This window comes from Adiantum capillus-veneris, chromosome 14 (genome assembly GCF_014529385.1).
Source record: "Adiantum capillus-veneris isolate H3 chromosome 14, ASM1452938v2, whole genome shotgun sequence".
Lineage (NCBI taxonomy): Eukaryota > Viridiplantae > Streptophyta > Polypodiopsida > Polypodiales > Pteridaceae > Adiantum > Adiantum capillus-veneris.
The window spans coordinates 154,853,549-154,877,613 of NC_140944.1; the positions used below are offsets into that span (position 1 = coordinate 154,853,549).

Consider the following 24,065-nt stretch of genomic DNA (forward strand, 5'->3'; position numbering starts at 1 on the left):
CCTACCAAGGGCCAAAAAAAGCCTGGCCACAAGGGCGCGCAAATGGCCCATCCATCAGTTTTGGATGGGCTATTTGCGCGCCCTTGTGGCCAGGCTTGATTTTGCCCCTGGTAGGCTTATCTACCCCCTAGGATACTTACAAAGCACAAATTTATTGAAATGAATTGGTTTTGCATCATTAATTTAGATGCACCCTTTTTATGGCAATTCCAGCATATGTTCACACTCAAGGACACTAGAAAAGGTGAAATCAATTATGAAATAAATTTTCCAGCACACTATCACCTGCTTTAGCTCTACCTAGTACACCCCTGCACCAAAAAGTCTAATTACATTGGACATTTGAAAATTCCAAATTAATGTTGCATAGACACTTGGTTTCACAATATGTTATTTTTTTTGATATCCTATAGGGAATTCAAAGCTTGAAATGGCCAAAAAAGGGTGTCCACAAGGATCCATGTAAAATAATGTTGCAAAACCAATAGGTTTTAGTAAATTTGTGCTTTTTAAGTACCCTTGGGGGTAGATAAGCCTACAAGGGGCAAAAAAAAGCATGGCCACAAGGGCACGCAAATGGCCCATCCAAAACTGATGGATGGGCCATTTGCGCGCCCTTGTGACCAAGCTTTTTTTTGCCCCTTATAGGCTTATCTACCACCAAGGGTACTTAAAAAGCACAAATTTACTGAAATTGACTGAAATTACATACAGAACTTGAAATTACAAAGTCATTTCATTACAAAGATAATAGACACAGTAGACACAACTGTTGATCATATTGTCGTTGGAAAGTCAAATCATTACAAAGATAAGGGTGTGCAATACAAAAAGAGGGGTAACTTCGGCTAATGCTCGAAGTCTCGTCGCAATCGACGTGCAAGCTGCATATCTTTTGGCTGTATTGTCACTCGCTTTGCATGTATGGCGCATAGGTTGGTATCTTCCAACACCGAAATGATGTGGGCCTCTGCAGCTTCTTGAATAGCCTCTAGCGCTATTGCTTGCATTCTATACTGATTTCCATAGCTTTGAAGCACCTCCTTCACAGTGCGAGCAAAGGGGGCACGTCGAATCAAAAGCTCCTTCGTCTTCTGGTAGTGGCGGATTTTTGCAAATGCCCTTGCTATTTTTCGGCGCCGCTGCGGTTGTCTTGGGGGCACTTGCACATTTGCTGGCGGGCGGCGTTTAGGCTTCTTGAAAAACTTAGACTTGCGCCTGTTTACATGCTTAGGGGCTGGTTCTGCAACCTCTTCTGATTCTTCCTCTTCCCTTGGCTGCCGATCTTGTCATGTGGGGAGAGCTCCTTGGCCTCCAGGCAATTTCTTCCCCCCAGCGGCCACCCGGTGTGTGCGCGGTATTTTATCTCGCAGCCATGGTGGTTCACTCTCTGATTTAGTGTCTGTATGGACCACCCGAGTCCTGGATGGTCCTGCTTGTGATTAGTGGCGGGACGGATGCTCCCTATCGGACTCTGTTGTTTGCTGGCCCTCTTCTTCTCTCCAGCGCTGGGAACGTTACTTCATTATCCTTCTAGGTGTTATATCTTGAGGAGGTGGAGATTCAACAGTCCTCGATGACTCTCGTGCCCTACCACCATGCCCACTACCAGATGAGTTCTTGGAACGGCCAGGCGTTCGTGGCCGTTTTCTTGTGCCTTTAAGCCATGACGACTTCTCACATCCTTGGAGGGTGTTTTTGTTGGCAGGCGGATACTCTTTCGTGGTTTGTTTGGTGCGCGCCATTTCGTTGGTAAGAGCTCACCTGTTCTTAAGAAATGAGTGGTTTATAAGAGCATGCAATATTTATAAGGGCCCATTTAAAAAGGGCCCTGCTCACACTAATTTTTTTTAAAAAAGTATTATTTTTTAAATAAACATGTCGCTAAGAGTTGGACCCTACGTTCACGTTTAGTGACTCGCACAGTATCCACTTTGATCCTTGTCGCACTTTGCATCGCCGCCATGCAGCATGCTTGGTGGGACCTTGCGACATTTGCCACTTGTTGCTATGCTCTTGACGACTCCATTTCCGCACTTCAATAGCAATCTTGGATTGTCACGCACGCTCCATTGTGAGCTTACGAGCAAATGTTGTGCGAAAAAACCAATTGAATATCTCCTCCAAATAATTGGATTGCACCATTCCACCATCATGTCGAGTATTTTTGAAGTACACTCCCCTTGCTTGATAATGGGACTTCTCCATGCCTTAAGTGCAAAAAATTTCAAGCGATCCATACTTGTGCATAAAAAATGCACCATGCGCAAACAAGATATGCTGTTCACATGAGTAAACGATGCACATTATTAAATAAAAACAATCCCTTATAATAAATACACCATGTAAAATGACTTACCATGTAATGTGTGATGTTATTTTCACCCCAAGAAAGGGTGAAGACCTTGGTAAAATCTGCCAAGGCTTCTTGAAATGATTGGCGTTGTTCTTCTGTTGTGCTGTTAAGGCCCATAAGCTTGACCATTTTATCAAAATGTGCCCAAACTTGCTTGCGCTTGTTTGCAAGCTCGCCATTTGAATCATGTAGCTTTGCATAACTCCTTCCAAAGCTCCCAAAGGTTACCTGCCTGCTGGTTGGAGCTGTTTTGAGTATCATATCGACTTGGCTTTCCTTGGGAAACTTTCTTCAAAAAGTGTCTAGCTTTTTGTCCACTCATTGACACTTGTTGAGCAATTTCATGGGCCTCCCCTGTGTTCTTTGCAGCAATGATAGACACATTTCCACAATGCGTGTAATGTACAAAAATGTACATTCGATAGAGGAAATCGAAAGATTGGATTCCAAGCGTGGTCCTTTTGATCACGGTCTAGGACATTGAGCATGGGACATCTCAGAATAGACGCTTCCCATTCTCTACCTTCATCTCTGACATCACGACAATCTAACCCTTGTTCTCCATGCCCTTGCCATGGAAGCATGGAACCGGCCTTTGCAGTGCTCTTATGTGATTTTTTTCCATTAGGTTTGTACCCTCTAGTGCAAAATGGACAAGGCATGAGAGAAGAAGCCCCTTGTTTGCAGCCAAGCAAACACTTTATGGTCTTCAAATCCCGACCTAAGTGCCACTCCACATCATAACTACCAAAACCCTCAATCTCCAACTTCTGACCTGGAATTTGGAAGTGTATTACTTCTGTGATCCATGGAGTTCTCTCAAAAATCCATGAAAGTACTCCATTGGTCTCCTTGGGCACCTCAATAGCACCCAACCACCAAATGTCTTTTTTTGATTGCACGCTAAAAGATGGGGTGGGAGATGGCTCGACTGAATCCCTTCGCTTGGTTTGCAGAAGGGCCTCGTTCATTAGAGTGACACTTAGCCTCTCTAACCTTCGACCTTTCACTATTTGACACTCATCAAGTTTCAGCACAAAAGCGACTTTTGTGCCAAGCACTACAAAATAAATAGTGCTAAGACCTTAAACTTCAGAGTCTATGATAAGAATAATACCAAAGAAAAAAGTAAAGTGTGTCACCTTCTTCAGGTAACTCGTAAAATCTAAGCATGGCTTCTTGAAGCCTTCTAAGATCCACAAAAATATTGTTCCACATTGTGTAAGGAAATCCCTTCTCCGAAGTTCTTATGGATTGTTTCTTACCTTTTCCCCTTGTCTTTGTTGCGCACGAAGCATAAAGGGAAGTTGGCATTGTGTCCTCAATGTGTAGGTATGTCCCAATGCGGGAGAACACATCTTCGTTTGTTGCCTTCTTTGCAAGCTTGACCTTGTGAGGAACGGGAAATAGGTTTTCCACAATGCCATGTTCTTTGAGGGCATCCTTTAGGAGTTGGAAAATAGCCTGATAGGCTTTGGTGCTGATTCCAGCCTCATCACAAGCTTGTTGAATGTCATCATCACTAACCACATTTCTTAATTTACGCATAAGGTCCTTGGTGACTGCATCCTTAATGTGCTTACCTCCAGGTGATTGTAAGATAGAAATCACGTTCTGGGTATTGAGACAACTAGTGAGAAGGTTGACTCGATCATCTTGGCTTGTTCCACCGCATGCCTCCTGGATGAAGTTTCTAGCAACAAATAAACATAAATGTTAGAAAATAGTGTGAAGTAAGAATGCATCATGCAAGTAAAGACCAAATCACCTTGTGGCTGTAACTCGTCGTTTGCGTGCTCCTCCCGAATGTGCAAGAGTTTCAATGGATGAATACGTGTGTTTGTGTTCCCTTGCACCAAGGGGTGTTTCTTTCAAGTATGTGATGGTGTTGGTAAGCTTCTGGATGTGGGACTCCTTTTCTTGCATTTGTTGTTCAAGAGTTTTAACTACCCTCCCCGAAGAGGCAACACTCTCTTGTAATGCCGTCGTCTTGAGGTGAAGATCTTGACATTCATTCATCCACATATGCAAAGAAGCACCTGCACCCATACACAACCGCTTGCAATAGCCTAACAAGCCTGCTTCTCCCCTCCCAAGAAATTGAAGAAATGTGGAAACGCTATTGAACGGTGGATGGAAGCGGCTTATAGGATCGTAAGGGTACAAATGGCCATCCACCCAAATGTCAACATTGGTCTCACAAGCGGTGTGACGTTCCTGTGATGACCTTTGATCACCTTCACTAGTGGTCTTCGGTGCAAATGCCGTGGGTAAGCGAATATGTATGCTTTTGGTGTGCGGAGTACGTGGTGGTGGAAGCAAACCATTTGTGATGTCCGTGAGCACCATGGAAGCTCTTGCGTGAGGAAGCAAATGATGAAAAGATAGAGGGGGAAGGGTAGAGAGGTTGAGGAAGATGGGAGGAGAGAAGGAGGGAGGGGGGGGAGGGAGAGATTGGGGAGGAGAAGGAAGGTAGGGGCAGGGAGGGAGAGGAGAGGGAGAGAGAGAGAGGAGAGAGGAGGGAGGAGGAGGAGAGAACAAAATATTTATTACTTTTTGGGGAAAAGAGTTTTGAAAAAATGGACTTTCTAAGCTTGTGGGTTAAAAAATGGGTCAAAAAATAATTTTTGGATATGTATATATGTTGGGAGGGAGTTTTAAGTTAGAAACAAGTAAAAATGATTTTTTATAAAAAAAAGTCAAATTTTGTCTCTTTGTGACCCACATTTTTGCTGATGTGGACACACCCCTATGCTTCCTTCACATTAAAAAAAGCTAGAGAGAGAAAGTAACCCTTTAAGTCCACATCCTACATTTGTCTAAAAAAAAGGCTAGAAAAGCCTACTCAAAACTACCTTCTTCAATGCCCTTGCCCCCTAAACCCCACACAACATTAGCCTTAATCCCTAAAAATTAGGATTCCTTACAAGGCCCATGCAAGGTTCATATTTCTCCTAATGTTCCCATAGTTTCCCAGCAATTTTTAGTCACAATGCTAACCCCATCGCCACCATCAAGGATTCCGTTCATAGTTAATCCCTTAGTAGTGATTGGTATGGTCGCATTGGATTCATCACCCTCAAAGTATTGTCCCAACTTATTAACAGGTATTTCTATAACAAGGTTCTCATCTAGGTTGGGTTGTGGATGTACGTGTTCCTCCTATGTTGGCATCTCCCCAGCTCCATCCATCTGTGAAAATTGTGGTAGCCCAAACTTTAGTTCTCCATTGAAGAAGGCTCGAAGAGCTGAGACTAGCTCAGGGTCTTTATATAGTTTGGACATGATGGTGGTTCTAACTTCTGAAGACATGAAATCCATCAATTTGGCAATGTTTAACGACACCTTTTGGACTTCAGTCCCTTGATGTGGGGAAGCTGCGATCTCCATTTCTTCGATAGGATCAGGTAATCCCTCTGTTCCATCAAGAAGTGAGTACGCTCACTTTCCCATGACTTTAAGTCACTTTCTTCTTGGATGACACTAGGTATGGCTAAGGGTCTATGGACTTGGTGAGGTTGTTGTTGCGTAGGGAACACAGTCTCTGTAATCTGGATCTGCCTAGGTGTTGGTTCTAGATTCCTTTGGGTATCTTCTACCAAACTCCTTAATTGCTTGACTCGCTCAATCTCCTCTGTAGGGTTTGGATAAGTTCCTATCTTCTTCTTGGATCCTGGCCATTGTGGCTCATGAAGATCTTCCTTGTTGGTTTCTATCTTAGTGGTCGTTTTGATCTCCATGGTTTCACCTGAATCAGAATCCTCTTCAGTGTTGTTCATATATATAGGGTCTTCACCTATCCCTATGTTGGTCTTTGAACTGGGATCTGACTTCGTTGCTTTTTGCTATCTCTTCCTTCGTGTTTTCTTCTTTTTCTAAGATTGGGCAATGGATGCCATGTCTCTTTCCTCAAGAATATAATTTTGTTTTTGGAGCATCGATCGTGTGAGTACGTTTACTTGTACCACAGGTGTACTTTGTGATGGCTCCTCGGTAACTTCAATCAACTTTAATGGCGTGATCCACCCTTAGGGAAGTGGTTGTGCCATGTGGTGATCCATAGTTCATATGTGTGGCCCTAGGCATAGCAGAAGTCGGATGTGACATGCAAATGCTAGCGGGTATAGTCCCATGGAAATAAGAACTTGGGTGTTGTGGTTGTGGAGCATAGGTTGTTGAAACAATGGGAGGGGTAGGGACTACATGAGTACGAGGACCCATGGGTGCATACAATTGGTACACACTTGTAGGTACAGTTGCAGGAATTGAGCTACCATGTAGTGGTGCTTTACTAACAAATGAGGTCCATGGAGTGTTTCTCGGCATGCCCATCATTGGGGTAGGCATGGTAGCCGTGGTGTAATCAAGGGAAAGATAAGCTAGACTTGGAAAGGTGAAGCTATCACTTGTGGGCTCAGATTGCACTGAGACCCCTGGAGAAACAACATATGGAGGATCCATCGGACTTACCGAGGGAGTCTCCATTTGCGATAAGGTCGGTTGTTTAGCCTTTCTTGTATCTAAGAATCTCATGAGACCCATTGAAGGTATGTTGATCCCCTTGTTCTATCTCTCTAACTCAATGACCCTATGGATGACCTCACAAACTCTTTGTTGTTGATCCTCCACAATAGTAGCACCCATTGTGGATTGTAGGACATCTAACCAACCCACGTGATAGGTGTGACCTGTGTATAGGTCGGTCAGAGTTTCTGTTTGTAGTTCGTACTCCCAGTTCTCATTTAAGAACACTCCATCTAGGATTGAGGTGCTAGGGGTGTCCTTTGAGCTAGATGCAATGTTGCTTTCTAGGGGTTGGCCCTTAGCGGTTGCTAAGTCAGGAGCACTCGATTGCTCTCCTAGCAAAGATATTGACATAGGCCCTTTCGATTTTAACTCTCTTCGTTGCTCCGCCTTGCGTAAGCTCTCAATTTCCTTTTCCCTCGCTGCAAGGATATATCGCTCAACCTTTTGCACTTTGGCAAGGCTTCTACCATCGGGTAATATGACCTTGGAGGGAAATAACTCTGAAGAGTCAGGAGGTACAGTGAATGAAGTATTCACGTGCACATTCTCTAAGGGTATAGGGTCTACATTGGTCATGAATGAAGAATTTACTTCCCCACCCCCCTCATTTACATCATTAGACCCATGTTCGGAGCGAGTGGCTCTACTAAAGGGTTCCTTCAGGCGGCTAAGCACGCTCGGCCTGGACCGCGGGCCCATGGCATGCATGTCTTGGCTTGAGATATCGGGATTAGGCATTGGGAAACCCTCCATGATGTCGTAGTTAGAGGAAGATTCACTAGCCGCTATGTTCAGGTCTTGGTTTGTAGTACCTTGGGTCCCCGTCCAAGGCCCACAGAACCTAAAGTAGGTGGATATTGAGAACTCGTGTAAGTCGAAATTCTCTCTAGTTGCTCCGTCTCTAGCACACGACCAGAGCGCAGATACATGTGCCTTTGGCACCCTACAAGTGTCGGCGAATAACCTTGAAGGTTAACATCTTACTTTTTTAAGCGTCTGTTTTCACTCGTGTTTTTTACGTTTTTAATGTTTTTTAATGATCGATTTTTTTGATTAAAGTGTGTGATAGCTCAAAATGAGCGTATCACTCAGAGGATCGCAGTGTGATTTACAACATAACGTTCGGTCACCTGAAGCTCCCTTGGTCCTCAAAAAAGTCAATTTTTAGCTACGTGTGAAGCTAAAATTTGTAATTTTAAAGAGCGATAGATGACTAAGCCTAAGCGTGAGCTTGGGCTTGGGTCTGGGAGATATTCCCGATCCCGGTCCTACTTTTATTTTTTTTAATTTTTAATTTTTTAATTTTTTTAATAAAAGGATAAGGTCGCCGCGGTTTGCGCGAGAGCACACACACACTCTACCTACCTTCTTCCAACTAATACACGTACTGTTACACACTAACGTACTCTATCAGCTCTCACATATCTACTTCCTACTTACTGTACATTACATTACACAAAGCTAACAACCTTAATACTAACACCTTACAGAGAGAAAAAACAGAGTACCTTTGAAACTCCATTAACAAAAAAAAACTCACAGTAGTAACACAAAATCCTTCTTCTCAACACACACACCCTTTTTCCTTACCTTTCCTACAATTGAAATTGCATCACAAAAGAAGCACAGAGTGCCATTCAAGCTTAGTGTATTGCATTCCCCGGCAGCGGCGCCAAAAATGTACGCGTATGTTGCACGTGTCAATGCAAGGAACTTGCCGATACACCGTGTGCGAGCCACAAATGGCTCCAAGCACACAACAAGCCTAAACTAGTAAGCTCAAAGATGGCGATGGTGTGTCACTCACCGCTCTACGCTTCCTGTCGTGGAGGATTCCTCGCCGCGAAGAAGAGGGAGACGCTGCTACGCCGCGCTCAACCGCCTCGCCGCCGTCGTGCCGCCGCAATGCTCGATCACACACACACTCTCTCTCTCTCTCACGCATACACACACACACACAAGGAGATGAAGAAGAAGAAGATGGAGATGGAGCAAGAGCACTCTTCAATTGCACAAATGAGAGAATAAGTGATTTCTAGGTTTAGTTGACTTCTATATGAGCTTGCCCCATTCACACTTGAGCGCCCTGCTTAGCCAACTAATCCCTTGAATGTTCCAGTTAGAGTGCGACTCTCATCGACGATCACTCTTATACTTTTCCTATTGGACCGACAAGCCCGGTACCTGACTCTACCAAGTAAATAATACAACGTCCGTCGTAGGTGATAGGGTGCCCGTGAGCCGTGAGGGTTAACACTAACAAGACTCATCCTAATATAACGAAGAAAACATACAAGTGGGTCCCTAAAGCTTCTTTAGCGACCATAGCTAGTGCTAAAAAACAGAAGCCTTGTAAGAAACATTCCACTCGCCCCAAAAAATGTAAGGAAACGTGACGGTGGATTCCTAAACGACTATTGGAAGCCCAAAACTATATCAAGGAAATGATAAAATCTGGGTGCCAAAACGTAGATTGTGTTCTTACTTGTCACCTGACCCATATACGCCCAGTCCTATAGCTCCTAAACAAATTGACAATCATGGAAAGAAGAAAATCACTGAATGCTACATACCCTCTCCAGAGCTAGTTTGGGTACCGAAGAAAAAACAATTTGTTCTACCTAGCTCAAGAAGGGGGGAGTCCCATGAAGCTTCTAGCTCCTCATGTAATACATCCATAAAGGTAAAAGCTTCTCCACATCCTCCACCTACAATAATGGACCTCCATAAAGCTACAAAGGAATCCACACCTACTAGTGTTCAAGAATCACCTGATGAACCACTTCAAGTTCGATCCTGGGAGAGTACCTTACAACCCTTACTACTGGCAAAAATACTCACCTATTACCAATTGGAACGATTGGTTTCAAAGGGTGACGAGCACATTTCAAACAGTATGACCTATCCAAGGAAAGGGGGAAGTCTTCATTCACGTCATCCTATTGAATTATTTCCCTCTTACCCTTCTTTCCTTGACCTCTCAATCACCAATCTTAGGAAATGTATATACAAAGCCTTATACTCACAAAAAATAAAAAAAGTAAAGAGCAAGAGCAATTAGCAAACGAGTGTGCACAATAAAAGTCAAAACATTGACCCATACCTACACATTCACATCCGGTACACTGAAACAGAAACCTATGTCATCAAACACCTTTGATCCTCATCACTTGACTGATGGAGGGTAGGTAAAATTAGTACGATAGGAGTGTTTCTATTTTAGGGTTTAGTGATTAGCAAAGTTCTTTCTTTCCACTGATGTGCCTCCTAGAGGTATTGTTTGTGTTTCATAGTGTGTACAGGAACAATTGTTCTTATTAAGATTTGGATCTTCATGCAATCTTTCTCTCATTCACACTTCAAATCAAGCGCGACCATTAACACAAATAGGTGTTTCTTGTCTATTTAGCATTGCCCCTTATCGCTTTTACATCCATGTTTGTCTGCTTTAATTGTGATTGGTAGCATAATATTTAGCACATTTGCTTAGTATCAAACATTAAATTCAATGTAAATTTTTGTCATAATCAATTTTCTAGGTTTAAAAATCAAGCTAAGCTAGTTTAACCAAGCTAGGCGTTAGAGATGTTCTCTTAATACCATGGGGAATGCATTCCTAATAATCAATGGTTACTTAGGTTCTTAATCCGATTTAGGCAGCATTGTGTGAAATGTACTAGGGCTTTCTAGTGGGCTTAGTCCCTATTGACCTTTAGCTTAAGTATTATAAAGGGAGTTTACTAATGTGATGAGCCTGGGAAGGGTAACAGTGTTATATGACCCTCCAAAGTTACAAAATTAAAATGCTGAAAACGTACGAACAAAAAAATCAAAGTGCCACAATGTAAAATCCACTACAACACTACATGAAGATATCGACGCGTATATATCGATGGCCATACTTTTCCACGTGTATATCGACGTAATTAGCGTGTGTCGCTATACGCGTCGATATACGCGTCGCAGTGTGCGTCGATATACGCGTGGAAAGGCTTTATTTGCCACGAGTATATCGACGCGTATATCCACGCGTATAGCGACGCAAAAAAAATTGGGAGAAAAAAGTGAAACCTGCGCGCAGGGGCCATTTTCGCCTACTCAGATCTTGGCCGAAACCTGTTGCGCAGGTATTATGTCCATCTCTGCCCCCCCCAACCCGTCCCTCTCTCTCTCTACAACGTGTGTGTGTGTGTGTAGGAAAGAGAGAGAGAGAGAGAGAGAGAGAGAGAGAGAGAGAGAGAGAGAGAGAGAGAGAGAGAGAGAGAGAGAGAGAGAGAGAGAGCGGTGTGTGTGTGTGTGCATGTGTGTGTGTGTGTAGGAAAGAGAGAGAGAGGTGTGTGTGTGTGTGTGTAGTAAATAGAGAGAGAGAGAGAGAGAGAGAGAGAGAGAGAGAGAGAGAGAGAGAGAGAGAGAGAGAGCGGTGTGTGTGTAGGAAAGAGAGAGAGAGAGAGGTGTGTGTGTGTGTAGAGAGAGATAGATAGATAGATTGAATTATCGTCCACGGAGGTCAGATATGACCCATGGGACCAAAAACAAAACATTACAACCAGTTCTTCTAAGTGCGGGCAATCGATACATATCAGTTAAGGACTGAGGGTCCATCAAAAGAAAAATAAAAGCCTAAGGAGAGGTCCTATGGGGTAGGGGCCAGTTTAGGCATTCGAAACTCTTGAATGATGGCCTTCCCTCCGCGGTATACTGCCCACTTGCCTTTGGCTCGTGCTTCACGCACTTTTTTCAACTCTTCACCTTTGTGCTTGACTTGTGTCGGGGTGAGTTCTTCGGCGATCCAAAATCCGGTGTCTCTAAGGAGACGCGATTGCTAGAGTAATCGGAGCCGTTCCTCCTTGTCTTTGAACTGAAGAATGTCATGTCCACTAGGTGTGCGCTTGGTGTTGAACTTGTTGACGATACATTCCATCGGATCGTAGTCGATATGGACCGGTTTAAGAGTTTCGTTGAGGAGGTCGATTAACTTGCAGAAGTCTTGTTGGCACTCATCCCATGCTTGGGGCAGCCCTCCAATGCGAAGCTTGAGGGCATTCTCTTCTTGAAGCTGACGTTCCCGCGATTCTGTCTTCACACAAGTTTCCACTTTGGCGAGTGCAATCGTATGAGCTTGAGTGACCTTTTCTTTGACTTCCTTCACCTTGTATGTTGTGAGGCTGATCATGGAGTCAAATCGTGCCTCGAGCGTGCTAAGGCGCGCTTTGAGGTCGCGGTTTTCTTCCATGACCATGTCGAGAGCAGCTTGCAATTGTCCGATGCGGTCTGTCTTGCTAGGAGCTGTGAGGACAGCGGCAAAGCTAGCCCGTGCTCTCCCCGATGTTTTGGGGCTGTTGGTGGCCATCTTCTCGCTTGCTGGAGGCTTTGGTGAGAACATGTTCTCAGAGCTCTTGAAAACTTGAAACAAGTTCACCTTCTTGTTGAGGGTGTGAGTCGAAAACTGTTCGAAAACAGAGACCTAGCTCGAAAACCAGAGACCTGAGGGGTGCTCCGTGTAGGCGGGAATAGAGGCTTTTTAATTTAAGTTGAAGCCTTAGGGGCGGCAGCAAATGTGCTTGCTGTATAGTCGGCAGAGAAGCGCTCTGTGTAGTCGGCAGTTGTATAGTCGCGTCGGCAACATCAAATCTGTGTTGTATGCAGAGAAGCCTCAGGTGCAGTTGAATTCGACAGGAGGGCGCAGTTGAAGTCCCTTTGTGGCGGGTCGGCAGCAACAGGCAACGGGCTTTTATTGAGCTTGGGCCTTGGGCGGGGCTGACGCATTAACGCCCCCCAACAGGGCCACCCTCGCCTAGGGGGAGAAGAGCAGAGGAGCTTAGGGTTTCTGTGTAGTCGGCAGACGAGAGAGAGAGAGAGAGAGAGAGAGAGAGAGAGAGAGAGAGAGAGAGAGAGAGAGAGAGAGAGAGAGAGAGAGAGAGAGAGAGAGAGAGAGAGAGAGAGAGAGAGAGAGAGAGAATTAATGTATGCTTAGGAAATTAAAATTAAAGAGAGAAATAAAATGAAATGTTATATTAACGTCTTCGAAAGGCCAAAGTGACCTATGAGACATGAGACAAGAAAGTTACAATGTGATGGATCTGATATAAAGTCAGAGTAAGAAGATGACAAAATAAAATATTATGGAATCCTAAACTGTTGGGTGTGGACTAAACGGCTAAACCAGCTAGCTAGGATAGGTAGATCATAGGAGATCCAGCATCTGTCGCTGGCGGATCTCATCAATCTCCTCCATGGTCAGTAGTCTGACCGGGCGTTGTGCATGTCGAGCCTAAGTGACCTAGCTAGATCCTCTGATGCAGCCTCTGTCGATGTTGTGTACTCCTCCGCAGTTGTGGACGTCTAGATCTCCCTAGCTCAGTCGCTCGTTCAATCAATAGAGAGATAGGGAAGTAGAGAGCAAGAGAGAGAGAGAGAGGTAAGTAGAGAGAGAGAGAGAGAGAGAGAGAGAGAGAGAGAGAGAGAGAGAGAGAGAGAGAGAGAGAGAGAGAGAGAGAGAGAGAGAGAGAGAGAGAGAGAGAGAGAGAGAGAGATAGTTCTATTATCGTCCTGGGAGGTCAAATATGATCTATGGGACCAAATGAACATGTCACGTGGTGTGAGTGGAGTTCATAAGTGACTCTCGATGCTCAAAAATGGTTGAAATGAGCGTCGCAATAGAGAGTCCACATCGTGGTTGGGAGAGGAAGGTATGTAGGGAGAGATCATGGCTGAATATATGGGGAAAAGAGGACCTAATGTGGTCAAAATCTGAGCACTCAAGTAGTGTGTGGTACTCACTCTCTCGCACTTGACGAGGGCATAAGGTGCAAAGTCGATGACACTCCTCGCCAGTGCCCCAACGTCCTGTCTTGCAGCGTAGAGAATGGGAGCTAAGACGAATGGAGGCAATGGTGTGGATCGCACTGAACGGGATGGGCTCAAGGATGTAGCAATGGGTTCGGTTACCTTGTTCCGAGAAGAAGAGAGATTTGTAGTTTGGGGCAACATGTGTGGTGTAATGACTGAAGCGAGAACCTCCGGATTTCTCCCAAGCCGTGATACATTGGCGTTGTAAGAAGGCCTCATTAACTTGGGAGTCGATCGACGCATCCTTGACCAAGTGACATGCATCCCATCTTCCAAACCATTTCTTGATATCAAGCATCCACCCCGAACTTAGTATTTTGCTCTTGCATGTCTTTTGAACCATTTGACTTGCTTCATATGCGATTCTAGGAAGTCGATGCAAAGGGCTACGTTGTGTCTTACGCATGTACTCCACAACCCTTTGCATGCCCAAGACCTCAATGGGAAGCAATCCGGACTCAAGAAGTAAGAGCATGTAGGGTGTTTGTGTCTTGACTTGGAGAAAGTTGGTGAGAAAACGCTTTTGGACATTCTCAAACTCTTTCCAAGTAGACTTCCCGATGCTTCCACCCCACACCTCCACTCCATAAAGAAGCACCGGTGTCACCAATGTGTCAAAGAGGTACTTTTTGAGAGCCCAACACTTGATCTCTCCTGCATTGCACATGTTCTCAAATGCATAATAGGCCCTCTTTCCGGCTTCCAAGCGACGCATTGCACAATCCTTCCATTTATGATTGGATGGAACCTCAAGGCCAAGGTACTTGAAGTGATCTACCACTTCAAGTTTCTCATTGTTATATACAATGCATGGATTTTCATCATTGAGGGTCTTTACAAGCATAACCTTGGTTTTGGATCCATCAGCCCGCTATGTAGGCAAAAGCGTTCCAAGACACTCATAAGCTTTTGTGCATCTTCTAAGGTATGTGCCAAGAGCACTACATCATCGGCATAAAGCAAAAGCATGATCACCGCATTTCCAATCTTAACCTCTTCTATGCCTTCTTGTTGCATAAAGTCAAGAACCATGCATTCCAGTTCATCAATGAGTAGCCCAAAGAGGGTTGGGGAAAGTGGGCATCCTTGTTTGGCACCAATAGTGCTTGCAAAAAATTCTGAAATTCCATCTCCCATACGTAATCGACATATCACTTTTTGGTAGATGCGAAAGACTGCATGCATAAATTCTCTCGGCACTTGAAGGCTTTGCATACGTCTCCAAAGATTTCCTCGCGGTACCATGCCAAAAGCTTTCTTGAAATCCACAAAGCAACAATACAACTTTTTTCCTTTCAATCGAGACGCTTCCATAAGAACTCGAAGAGTGACAAGGTGATCAATAGTGCTATGATGCTTTCGAAAACCTGCTTGGCCAAGTGCACGTTTGCCATTCTTTTCAGCCCATTCACTTATCTTCATCTCCATGATACATCCAAATAACTTTGCCATTAAAGAACCAACCATTATAGTGCGATAGTTGTTCACATTGTTTACATCTCCTCCTTTGTGCAAAGGTTTGATCCAATTTGCACTCCAATCATGAGGCATGACATACTGAAGTGCAAGGTTAAACATATCGCATATCCAATATCGTTTTTTCTTGCTTGTCCATTTAATCATTTCAGCCTTGACACCTTGAAGGTCACCTGCCTTACGAGTAGCAAGTTTCTCAAGCGCGCGGCATACATCTTCAATGGTAAAGAAGGGAGACATAAATAGAAGGGAGCTACAACCCTCCATCTTATCAACATTGGGTTGCTCATAGAGATTCTTACATTGCATATACATATCCTTAAGAGTCAAGTCACCAAAGCTCTCAACGCGCTTGCCTTTTAGATTTTGCCAAAACTTGCCACATGCATGTGCTTTCTCTTGTGCTAAAAGAAGTTGTTTTTCGACTTCCCACCTTCTCCTCTTCTTTTGAACAAGTGCTTTGTATGTGTGTGAAAGTTCCAAGTAAACTTCCTTGTCTTTGATTGCATCCAATCTTAGCAAGTGTTTTCGGGCTTGACTACATTCCATGTCAAACCATTTCTTCTTGGTGCTACCCTTCTTAGACCTTTTGCAAGACATGTGTTTCACCGAAAAGCATTCCTTCGCACAAGAGAAAATTACTTCTTTGAAAACTTTCCACTTGCATTCTAATGTTGGGCTCTCTTGATGCTCTATCATGCTTAACATTTGGTCCACCATATCAACATATATAAGTGCTCGTTTGAAGTCTAGACGTAGATACAAATGATTCACATCATGATTGGAGGATACATGCTCGGGCCGTTTACCACACTTGAGGTCAATACATAACATCCTATGATCCGATTCCGGATTCCATTCACCAAGTGTAAAGCTTTGTATGCATTCTAGAGTGGCTTCCGAGAACAACATATAGTCAATCACGCTAGCACCGTTGTGCTTTCTACATGTAAAGTCATTGGTGCCTTGCCATAGAGATACACCATTTGCAATGAGCATTCCGGTACTATTGCACATATGTAGAAGTGACTTTCCATAGTGATCCACTTCTTTTGCATCATTAGAGCTTCGATTATACATGTATGAGTCATCCATTCTTCTTGAGACATGCGGCATGTCTACTTGTTGTGTGTCGTGTTGTAGCATATTTGTGCGAGCATTCATGTCTTCAAAAACAATGACTTCACCTTGATCCTTGTAATGAGCAATGTCTTCCTCTAGTTCAACAAAGGGCTGATCTTTATCCATATTCAAGCAAGCATAAAAGTTGGAGTCATAGTGAGGAATGTAGCAACCGGCCACAAACATGACTTGACCATTTGGTGGGCTGATTTTCAGCCATAAGTAGCGTTTATACTTATCTTCTTTGACAATGGAAACATCTTTCAAACCCTTTTTGGTCATACATGCTACGCCTCCTTGCCTCTTCGTTGCTTTGCATTTTTGGCCCACATCAAAGAATGCACATCGTATTTGTCAAATCCAAGAATTCATTGCGCATCATGCTCCCATGTTTCGACAAGAAGTATCACATCGGAGTCATTGGTAAGCTCATCAATGCCAATTTCCGCATTCCATGGATACCCGTTACAATTTCAAAAGCTTATTCGCAAGCGTGAGTTGGTCTCATAGATCATGTGTCCCTATTTGTTGGGTGGACTTGCATCCTCCTTAAGTGGCTTTTCTTCTTGAGGTGATACCTTAACCTTCTTGCTTCTTTCCTCATATGCTTTGCGACGTACATTTTGTTGCATAATAGTGCGATCCTTATATACATTACAACCTGTTCCTTTGAGGTAGATCCAACCATTGTCAAGGATGATCTTTCTCTTTACCTCATCAGCCATGGTACATACAATAGGTCTTTCTCCCGAGCGAGGGACTCCTTGTTTTCCAACTCGATGTGCACCATAAGCCATGATTCCTGACATGCCAAAGTGTGTAGCAAAAAACTCTTCAATAGAAACTGCAAGAGATTGGGGTGTTTCCATGCTTTCCTCCTTGATTCCACGAATGACGATGTTCTTTGAGCGTTTTTGTCGTTCGTGCAATTCTTGAGTGTCCACATTCTCTACATTCTTTGCTTGGACAACGGCTTGCGTGATAGGAGATGTAGAAACCACATTATCCTTACATATATCAGCCCATGATTTGGATGCATTTCTCATCTCACATACATCATGTCGTATTGTATCTATTGTTTCCTCTTTCAATACATGATCACTATCGACTTTGCTCAAGCGCTCTTTCAATACATTCATGTCAACAAGAGAGCGTTTACATTCTTGAACTTCATTCTCAAGATGCATCAAGCGTGTTGTTTGCATTTCAAGAACCTTCTTGAGGTGCTCATTCTCCACAACGAGAACTCTTAAAGTACCATTCTCCATTGCAAGTGCGCGCAACTCTTCACCTTGTTTGTTGACGGTTTCTTGTAACGAGATCAAGTAAGCCATGATCATTACTTCCGTTGTTGTAGATGATGTGGTTGGATTAGTATCAGAATTCCTTGGAGATTTTGCATCATTCTCCATGGCGAGTGTGGCTTTTCCACCCTTGCGAGTTTTGTCTGACATTGCCTTCAAGTTGGCAACAAAAACGCAAAGTTTTGACAGTTTTTTCAGTTCTGAGATTCTGTTACAGCAAAGCCTTCCATTACACAAAAAAATTCTGTCTTTACATCAATGTGTAGAGGGCTTCGTGCTCTTCGATTGAGGCTATAGATCACCTAAATCGGAGTTCGGATGAGCAAGTTATGGTCAAAAGAGTGAACTGCTGTCTACTAGGTCAAAAAACGGCTGAGAGAGAGAGAGAGAGAGAGAGAGAGAGAGAGAGAGAGAGAGAGAGAGAGAGAGAGAGAGAGAGAGAGAGTTCTCTCTCTCTCTCTATATATATATATATATTCTCTCTCTCTCTCTCTCTCTCTCTCTCTCTCTCTCTATATATATATATATATATATATATATATATATATATATATATATATATATATATATATATATATATATATATATATATATATATAGAGAGAGAGAGAGAGAGAGAGAGAGAGAGAGAGAGATAGGGAAGTGGAGAGCGAGACAGAGAGAGAGATAGGAAAATAGGGAAATAGAGAGAGAAAGAGGGATAGCTAGCGAGAGAGAGAGAAAAAGAGATAGCGAGAGCGAGATCGAGAGAGAAAGAACGAGAGATAGGGTACGTAAACAGAGAAGAAACTATGGAACTAAAAGAGGCAAAGGGGTTTTGCCTGCTACATGCATTGCCATGTACACCTTGGAGTGCACGTATGTGTCTACCCATATAGGATTTGACCAATAAAGACGAGATTTTGACTCGGTGGTCTCCGTACACCTTTGGACCGAGGTGTACGGAGATTGGGCAAGACTAGAGAATGCGAGGTAGTTTACATTGTGAGGAGTATATATATATATATATATATATATATATATATATATATATATATATATATATATATATATATATATATATATATATATATATATATTAAAACAACATTTATAATCATTGTAGATGGCAACGTCATCAACTAACATGGAGGAAAAGATTACATGCTCGTGCACGCTCTGCAAGTATCAAATCCTGCGCAAGTGTAGGATATGTAATGAGCATGTGCACAAGTACGGAGAGTTTGCTAGAGAAACCGTACAGAATCTGTGATACGACTCCTACGGAACGGGCATTGATTTCTGTGACATAGCACCTACATCTGAGAGAGAGAGAAAAAAGATTATGCGTGAAGGTCCGATCAATATAGAGCCACGGATGGAAGCAGAAAAGGGCTTACAGATAGAAGACGATGGCATGGAGGAGATGCTGGATGCCTTCTTCTAGACAAGCGAGGAGAACGCGAACGAAGCAGCACCAGAAGCCGTGCGCCTATCTCCTAAAGACATGTTGAGGAAGTTGGCACGTCAACCAGTCTATGAAGGCGCCAAAATATCTCTGCTTCATGCTTGTCTGGCGTTTTTGAATCTTCAGACAGTGTACGGGTGGTCAGATGCAAGCATCACTGCTTTGTTTAGGTACGTAATTTATAAAAGAGATTTTCCGATTGTAACAGTGATGTGCAACTCGGAGAGATTTTTAATTTAATGTGGCTTAAATAGGTTATTGCGGGAGCAACTTCTCCCGGCTGGCAATGAAATGCCCCCCTCCAGGCCAGACGCAAAGCAACTTCTGACCTTAGTTGGCTTGGACTACAACAAGATTCATGCATGTCCAAATGATTGCATTCTTTTTCGCAATGAATTCGCAGATTGTCTATCGTGTCCTAAGTGCGGAGCAATGCGCTACAAACAAGATGCAGTTGGCGAGACAGTGCCAGCTAAAGTGTTGCGGCTAAACTTGTGCAAATAGATTCTACAAAGATTTGGACAGATGCGAGCGACACATTTGCTCTCCCCGAACATTGCGAGCAAGTGGTCTTTGTACCGGACCCTCGAGAGCGACAATGGTGGTTTGTGGTTCAGGTTGCTCCAAGAAATAAACAAGTATTTGAAGGGCAAGATCTCCTGGAGTCAGTCAGACGACGTCCATACTACTGTGACATTAGATGAGATGGACGAAGGTATGGCAGAGGAAGCTGACAGATATACGAGGGATGACGTAGACGAGCCAGAATTGACACTTGTAGATGAAGATGCAATGGATGAAGACAATCTACCAGAACGAGTTGGGGTAGAGTTATGTTTGCAATTAGAGATAGACGATGATACGGTGCAAGATCTTATCGATGATGCCTCACTCGTCGAGGCCTAGGTCTGTAAGTGTTTGTGTGAAGACGTTGATTTAAAATTAAGCTTAAATTTAATTTAAACAGTTGTGTTCTGAAGTTTTATTTTACTTTCTTTGTGCAGGACTTTAGTATGGCAGACCAGATTCCAGATCCCGCTTCCATGAGTGAAGATGCATTCATGGGCTTCGTTACATGGATGACGCCTGCTCAGATGGCAGAGGCTTCTTAGTACTGGGTAGCTAGAGGCACGGGTACTACGCCTCCGGCCTTCACACCGGAGGGTCCGACGCCTAGGGGGGGGACACCTACGGGGGGGAGGACGCCTATGGGTACGACGCCTGCTTCTCCCATCACGGCCGCTTCGACACCTAGGGGTGGGACAGAGGCGGGTATATCCTCATCTCCGCAGCACAGGCGCACTCGCCGATCTCGGCGATCGTCAGGTGGAGGTGGTGGTTGCTGTGGAGGAGGGTCCACAGATGCTTCGACCCCTCCTCGCTCACGAAACCCGTCCTACCAAGGCACACCTCTCGACACACCTCTCGGCACATCTCGGACACCTTGGGGGGTACACGATCCTAGTGACTCCAAGCTCTATACTGTACAGGCAGATGGTTCTGTTGACATGGATAGAGTTGGGACTGAGATGCGACAGCGGATTCGCCAGCTCACGGAGCTGCAGTTTTCGACCAGCCTTCTGACGTCTTGGGGTGATCAGGATGGGGCCAAAGTCAATTACATAGTGGAGACCATCCTGAGAGAGTACCAGCCTGCTCCGGGTTCTTCCGTTGTTCCGAGGAGGTGGATCAAGGGTGTTGCACGGGACACCGTGAAACATCGACGAGATGCAGCTCGTAAGGCTTTCAGGATCGGCTCGCCGAAGCCTTCGGGCATCCCACACGAGACGTGGCTGCAGATAAAGGAGGATGAGCGGACAACGGACAACGGTTCAGACAGCAGCGTGAGGCCGCGCAGGTACGACAGATGACCAGGGGGACATCTCATCTTGGCAGTGGAGGCTTCGACTCCTTTTGCTATGAGTTTGTGAGTTTCTAATCCAATCTTAACTATGGCGTTTTTTAAAACGCGATGAATCATGTATTCTTATTACTTTGATTTTTTTATAAACGCAGAATCTTGCGATGCATCGAGCTCTGTCACGCCAGGAGGAGTGAGATGGATATCGTAGAGGTATCTATGAAGTACTGAATGATCTTGAAGCTTCAGGAGAGCCTGTAGACTGGGAGGCCTTACAATCTCGCTGATCGCTTGAGGTGAGACGTTAATATGTGTGAGTTGATTTAATTAAGTAATTATATGTGAAGTAATATCCATACTAATTTTGTGAGTTGTCCTATGTGCAGGTTACGACGCTTAGTCATTAGTGGACCGGATTTCATATATATGCTTTGTGAGACACAGACACGCTTCTGTGTCTCTTTTTTGTACAGACAGTTATTGTCTCCCTTATGGTTATGATTATTGTCATTGTCATTGTATAGACATGGTTATTTCTCCTATTCTTGTATAGACATAGTTATGGTTCAGGTTTTGTTAATGGTTATGTTTAACTTTCTGGTTATGCTTATGGTTATTGTTAATTTTGTTTATGGTTATGGTTATCTAGATTATGGTTATGCTTTTAAGTTATGGTTATGGTTCGTTATGGTTATGCTTTTCAGTTGGTACGGTACTTGTCTTTCATTGGCCTTAAATCTCATGTGAGATTCTACATGGATAGCATGTAGGAGGCGTATACATGATATGGTTTTTTTTGAAAAGTTTATGTAAAAACAAAGGGAACTCTGCCAAAATTTTTGCGCGCGGGAGCATGGTTGATTTGGTGCTGCTTGCTTTCTTGGGCAGAGGGCAGGAAGTCTGGCTTTGGCTGTGTCCATCTTTTAACTGGGCACAGGCCAGGCTACCTGCCCTCTGCCCAAGAATTTTTTTTATGTTATGGTCGTTGCTATCTGCGTCTATATCTGCGTCGCAAATAGCGACAGGTTCACAGGGACACGGATATCGACTCACATAGCGACGTAGTGCGTTGATATCTGCGTCGATGACACCTTTTTTTGTTGTAGTGATCTTAATATGGAAGAGAAATCTCAGCTTCATTTGGTACTTCACTCACATGTATCGTCTATGGTACTAGAGCCCTAGAGGTTCCCAGTGTGCGCGCTTTTTCTTGAAAAGAAAAAAACCCAAGGCATACAAAATAAGCACACACATCAAAATTGAATCACTGTGAAAAGACTTTGGGGGGTCAAAGAAAAGGAAATAAGTCAGGCGATGATTTCATGAGCAATTCCTTCTATCGTAGCTTAACTACAAGGTCTTCTAGGTATAGCCTCTAGTCAGCCCTTGGACATGAAATACTTGGCTCTCGCTATTAAACAACTTAATTGACCAGAGAAAATTGAGAAGCTTGCCCATGCTATTTATAGTCGATCTTTAGTGCCTTTCGATCGTTAAATTAGCGACCCCAGACTTGTTTATTGTTTTTACCTTTACAATTGTTTATGCGTTTGATTATATTTCCATTTAATGTTATTGCTGACAAATGGTTTAAAATTTTGTTACCAATCAAATTGTCTGCCTACTACTGCATATGCTTTTTAATTGTATATGAGAATGCAATTATTGTGCCAATGTTGTTCGATTTTGTAGTTGAAGAAGGCTAAGGACATTCATCTCAAATGCTCTTCCACCTCGCTGAACGAGCTTCAACTCAATAGCTTCTGAGGACGAAATCTACATCAAAAAGGGGGGCATGTTAACCCTCACACACATTCCTATCACCTAAGATGGACGCTGTATTATTTATTTGGCAGAGTCAGGTACCGAGCTTGTCGATCTTGTAAGGTTTCCAGTTTTTGAAACCTTAAAGGTTGTATAAAGCTTAATCAAACTGATATGATTATTGAAAAAGAAATGTAGAATTGTCCGACCATGGAAAATATTGGTATTTTTGGAATCTTAAGCACAACAAACCCTGGGCTAGAAATTTTCAGAATTGAATTCTGATAAAAATTGGCATAGTTTTGATCCCTGGAAGTTTACACTGTGAATTGAATAAATTAAGAAAAATTGAAGGGTTACAGTAATCATTTAAGCATAGACTTTATTAAAGGTCTCCCAGATATTTACAAGATATTTACCAATTAAGCAAAAATAGGTCAAATTAAAGCAAAATTGACATTTTTAAAGCTGACAGGTAATGAGAGGGTCATCATTGACCTGCCATGGACTCATTTAGCAGCAAGGGGCGTTTTTGGACTTGCTGGGGTTTGCTTGAACTTCAAGCAACTGCCTTTTACAGCCTGTAAGAGCTTGTGAGTGCCAGAAAACTATAAATAGGACCCCTTGCTTCATAATTTGAGAGACTCAGAGCCTTAACACACTCTCTCTCATCTAGAGAGACCGCTACGTAGAAATCACTAGAGATTAAGCTCTAGTTGATTGACTTAAACGGTAATTAGCCTAATCCTTCTTAATTAGCAAGGTTAGATTAATCTATTTTCTTAATCAATAAAGATTAGGCCTATGTATACTCTTAAAACCTCTCTTAATTAATTATTCTCTGCTGATTGTTGTAATTAAGCTTGGTAATGTTAAGCTAATTAATTATTCTATCATATTAGGACTGAAATTAGCCAAATTAACCATGAATTAATGGGAAATATACTAATTAAGCTTAAATTAAGTTGAGGTAATTATCAGAGCTGTGTTAGACAGTCATTAAGCTAGGAAAATTATCCTATAATTTTTTGAGTAATTTTCCTAATTAATTAGGCAGAATTACACAGTTTTTTAGAGAAAATTAAAGGGAAAAATAATCAAACTAATCCCAAATGCTGTGAGATATTTATCAGTGGTTAATTAGGTGTTCAAAAATCTATCATAATTAGGAGAATGTCAGATAATTAATCTAGCTAATTACTTTAGCAGAAATACTCTATTTTTGGAGCAAATTAAATAGGGGAAATTAGTAAAATGATTTCAAATGCTGTGAGATATTTATAAGTGGTTAATTAGATGTTACAAAACCCGTGATAATTAGGAAAATCTTAGATAACTAATCTAGCTAGTTACTTTAGC

At 43.1% G+C, this 24,065-nt stretch overlaps 1 protein-coding gene and 1 pseudogene across 1 annotated transcript; both read right to left on the reverse strand.

The window, feature by feature from the left end:
- Positions 1–848: 848 nt before the first annotated feature.
- On the reverse strand, positions 849–9,384 carry LOC147443399 (histone H3 pseudogene; annotated as a pseudogene).
- A 2,321-nt stretch (positions 9,385–11,705) lies between these two features.
- LOC147443400 (uncharacterized) lies at positions 11,706–12,266 on the reverse strand. Its single transcript, XM_086529501.1, has one exon. It carries the CDS (start codon positions 12,264–12,266, stop codon positions 11,706–11,708), a length of 561 nt encoding a protein of 186 aa, XP_086385627.1.
- Positions 12,267–24,065: the final 11,799 nt, after the last annotated feature.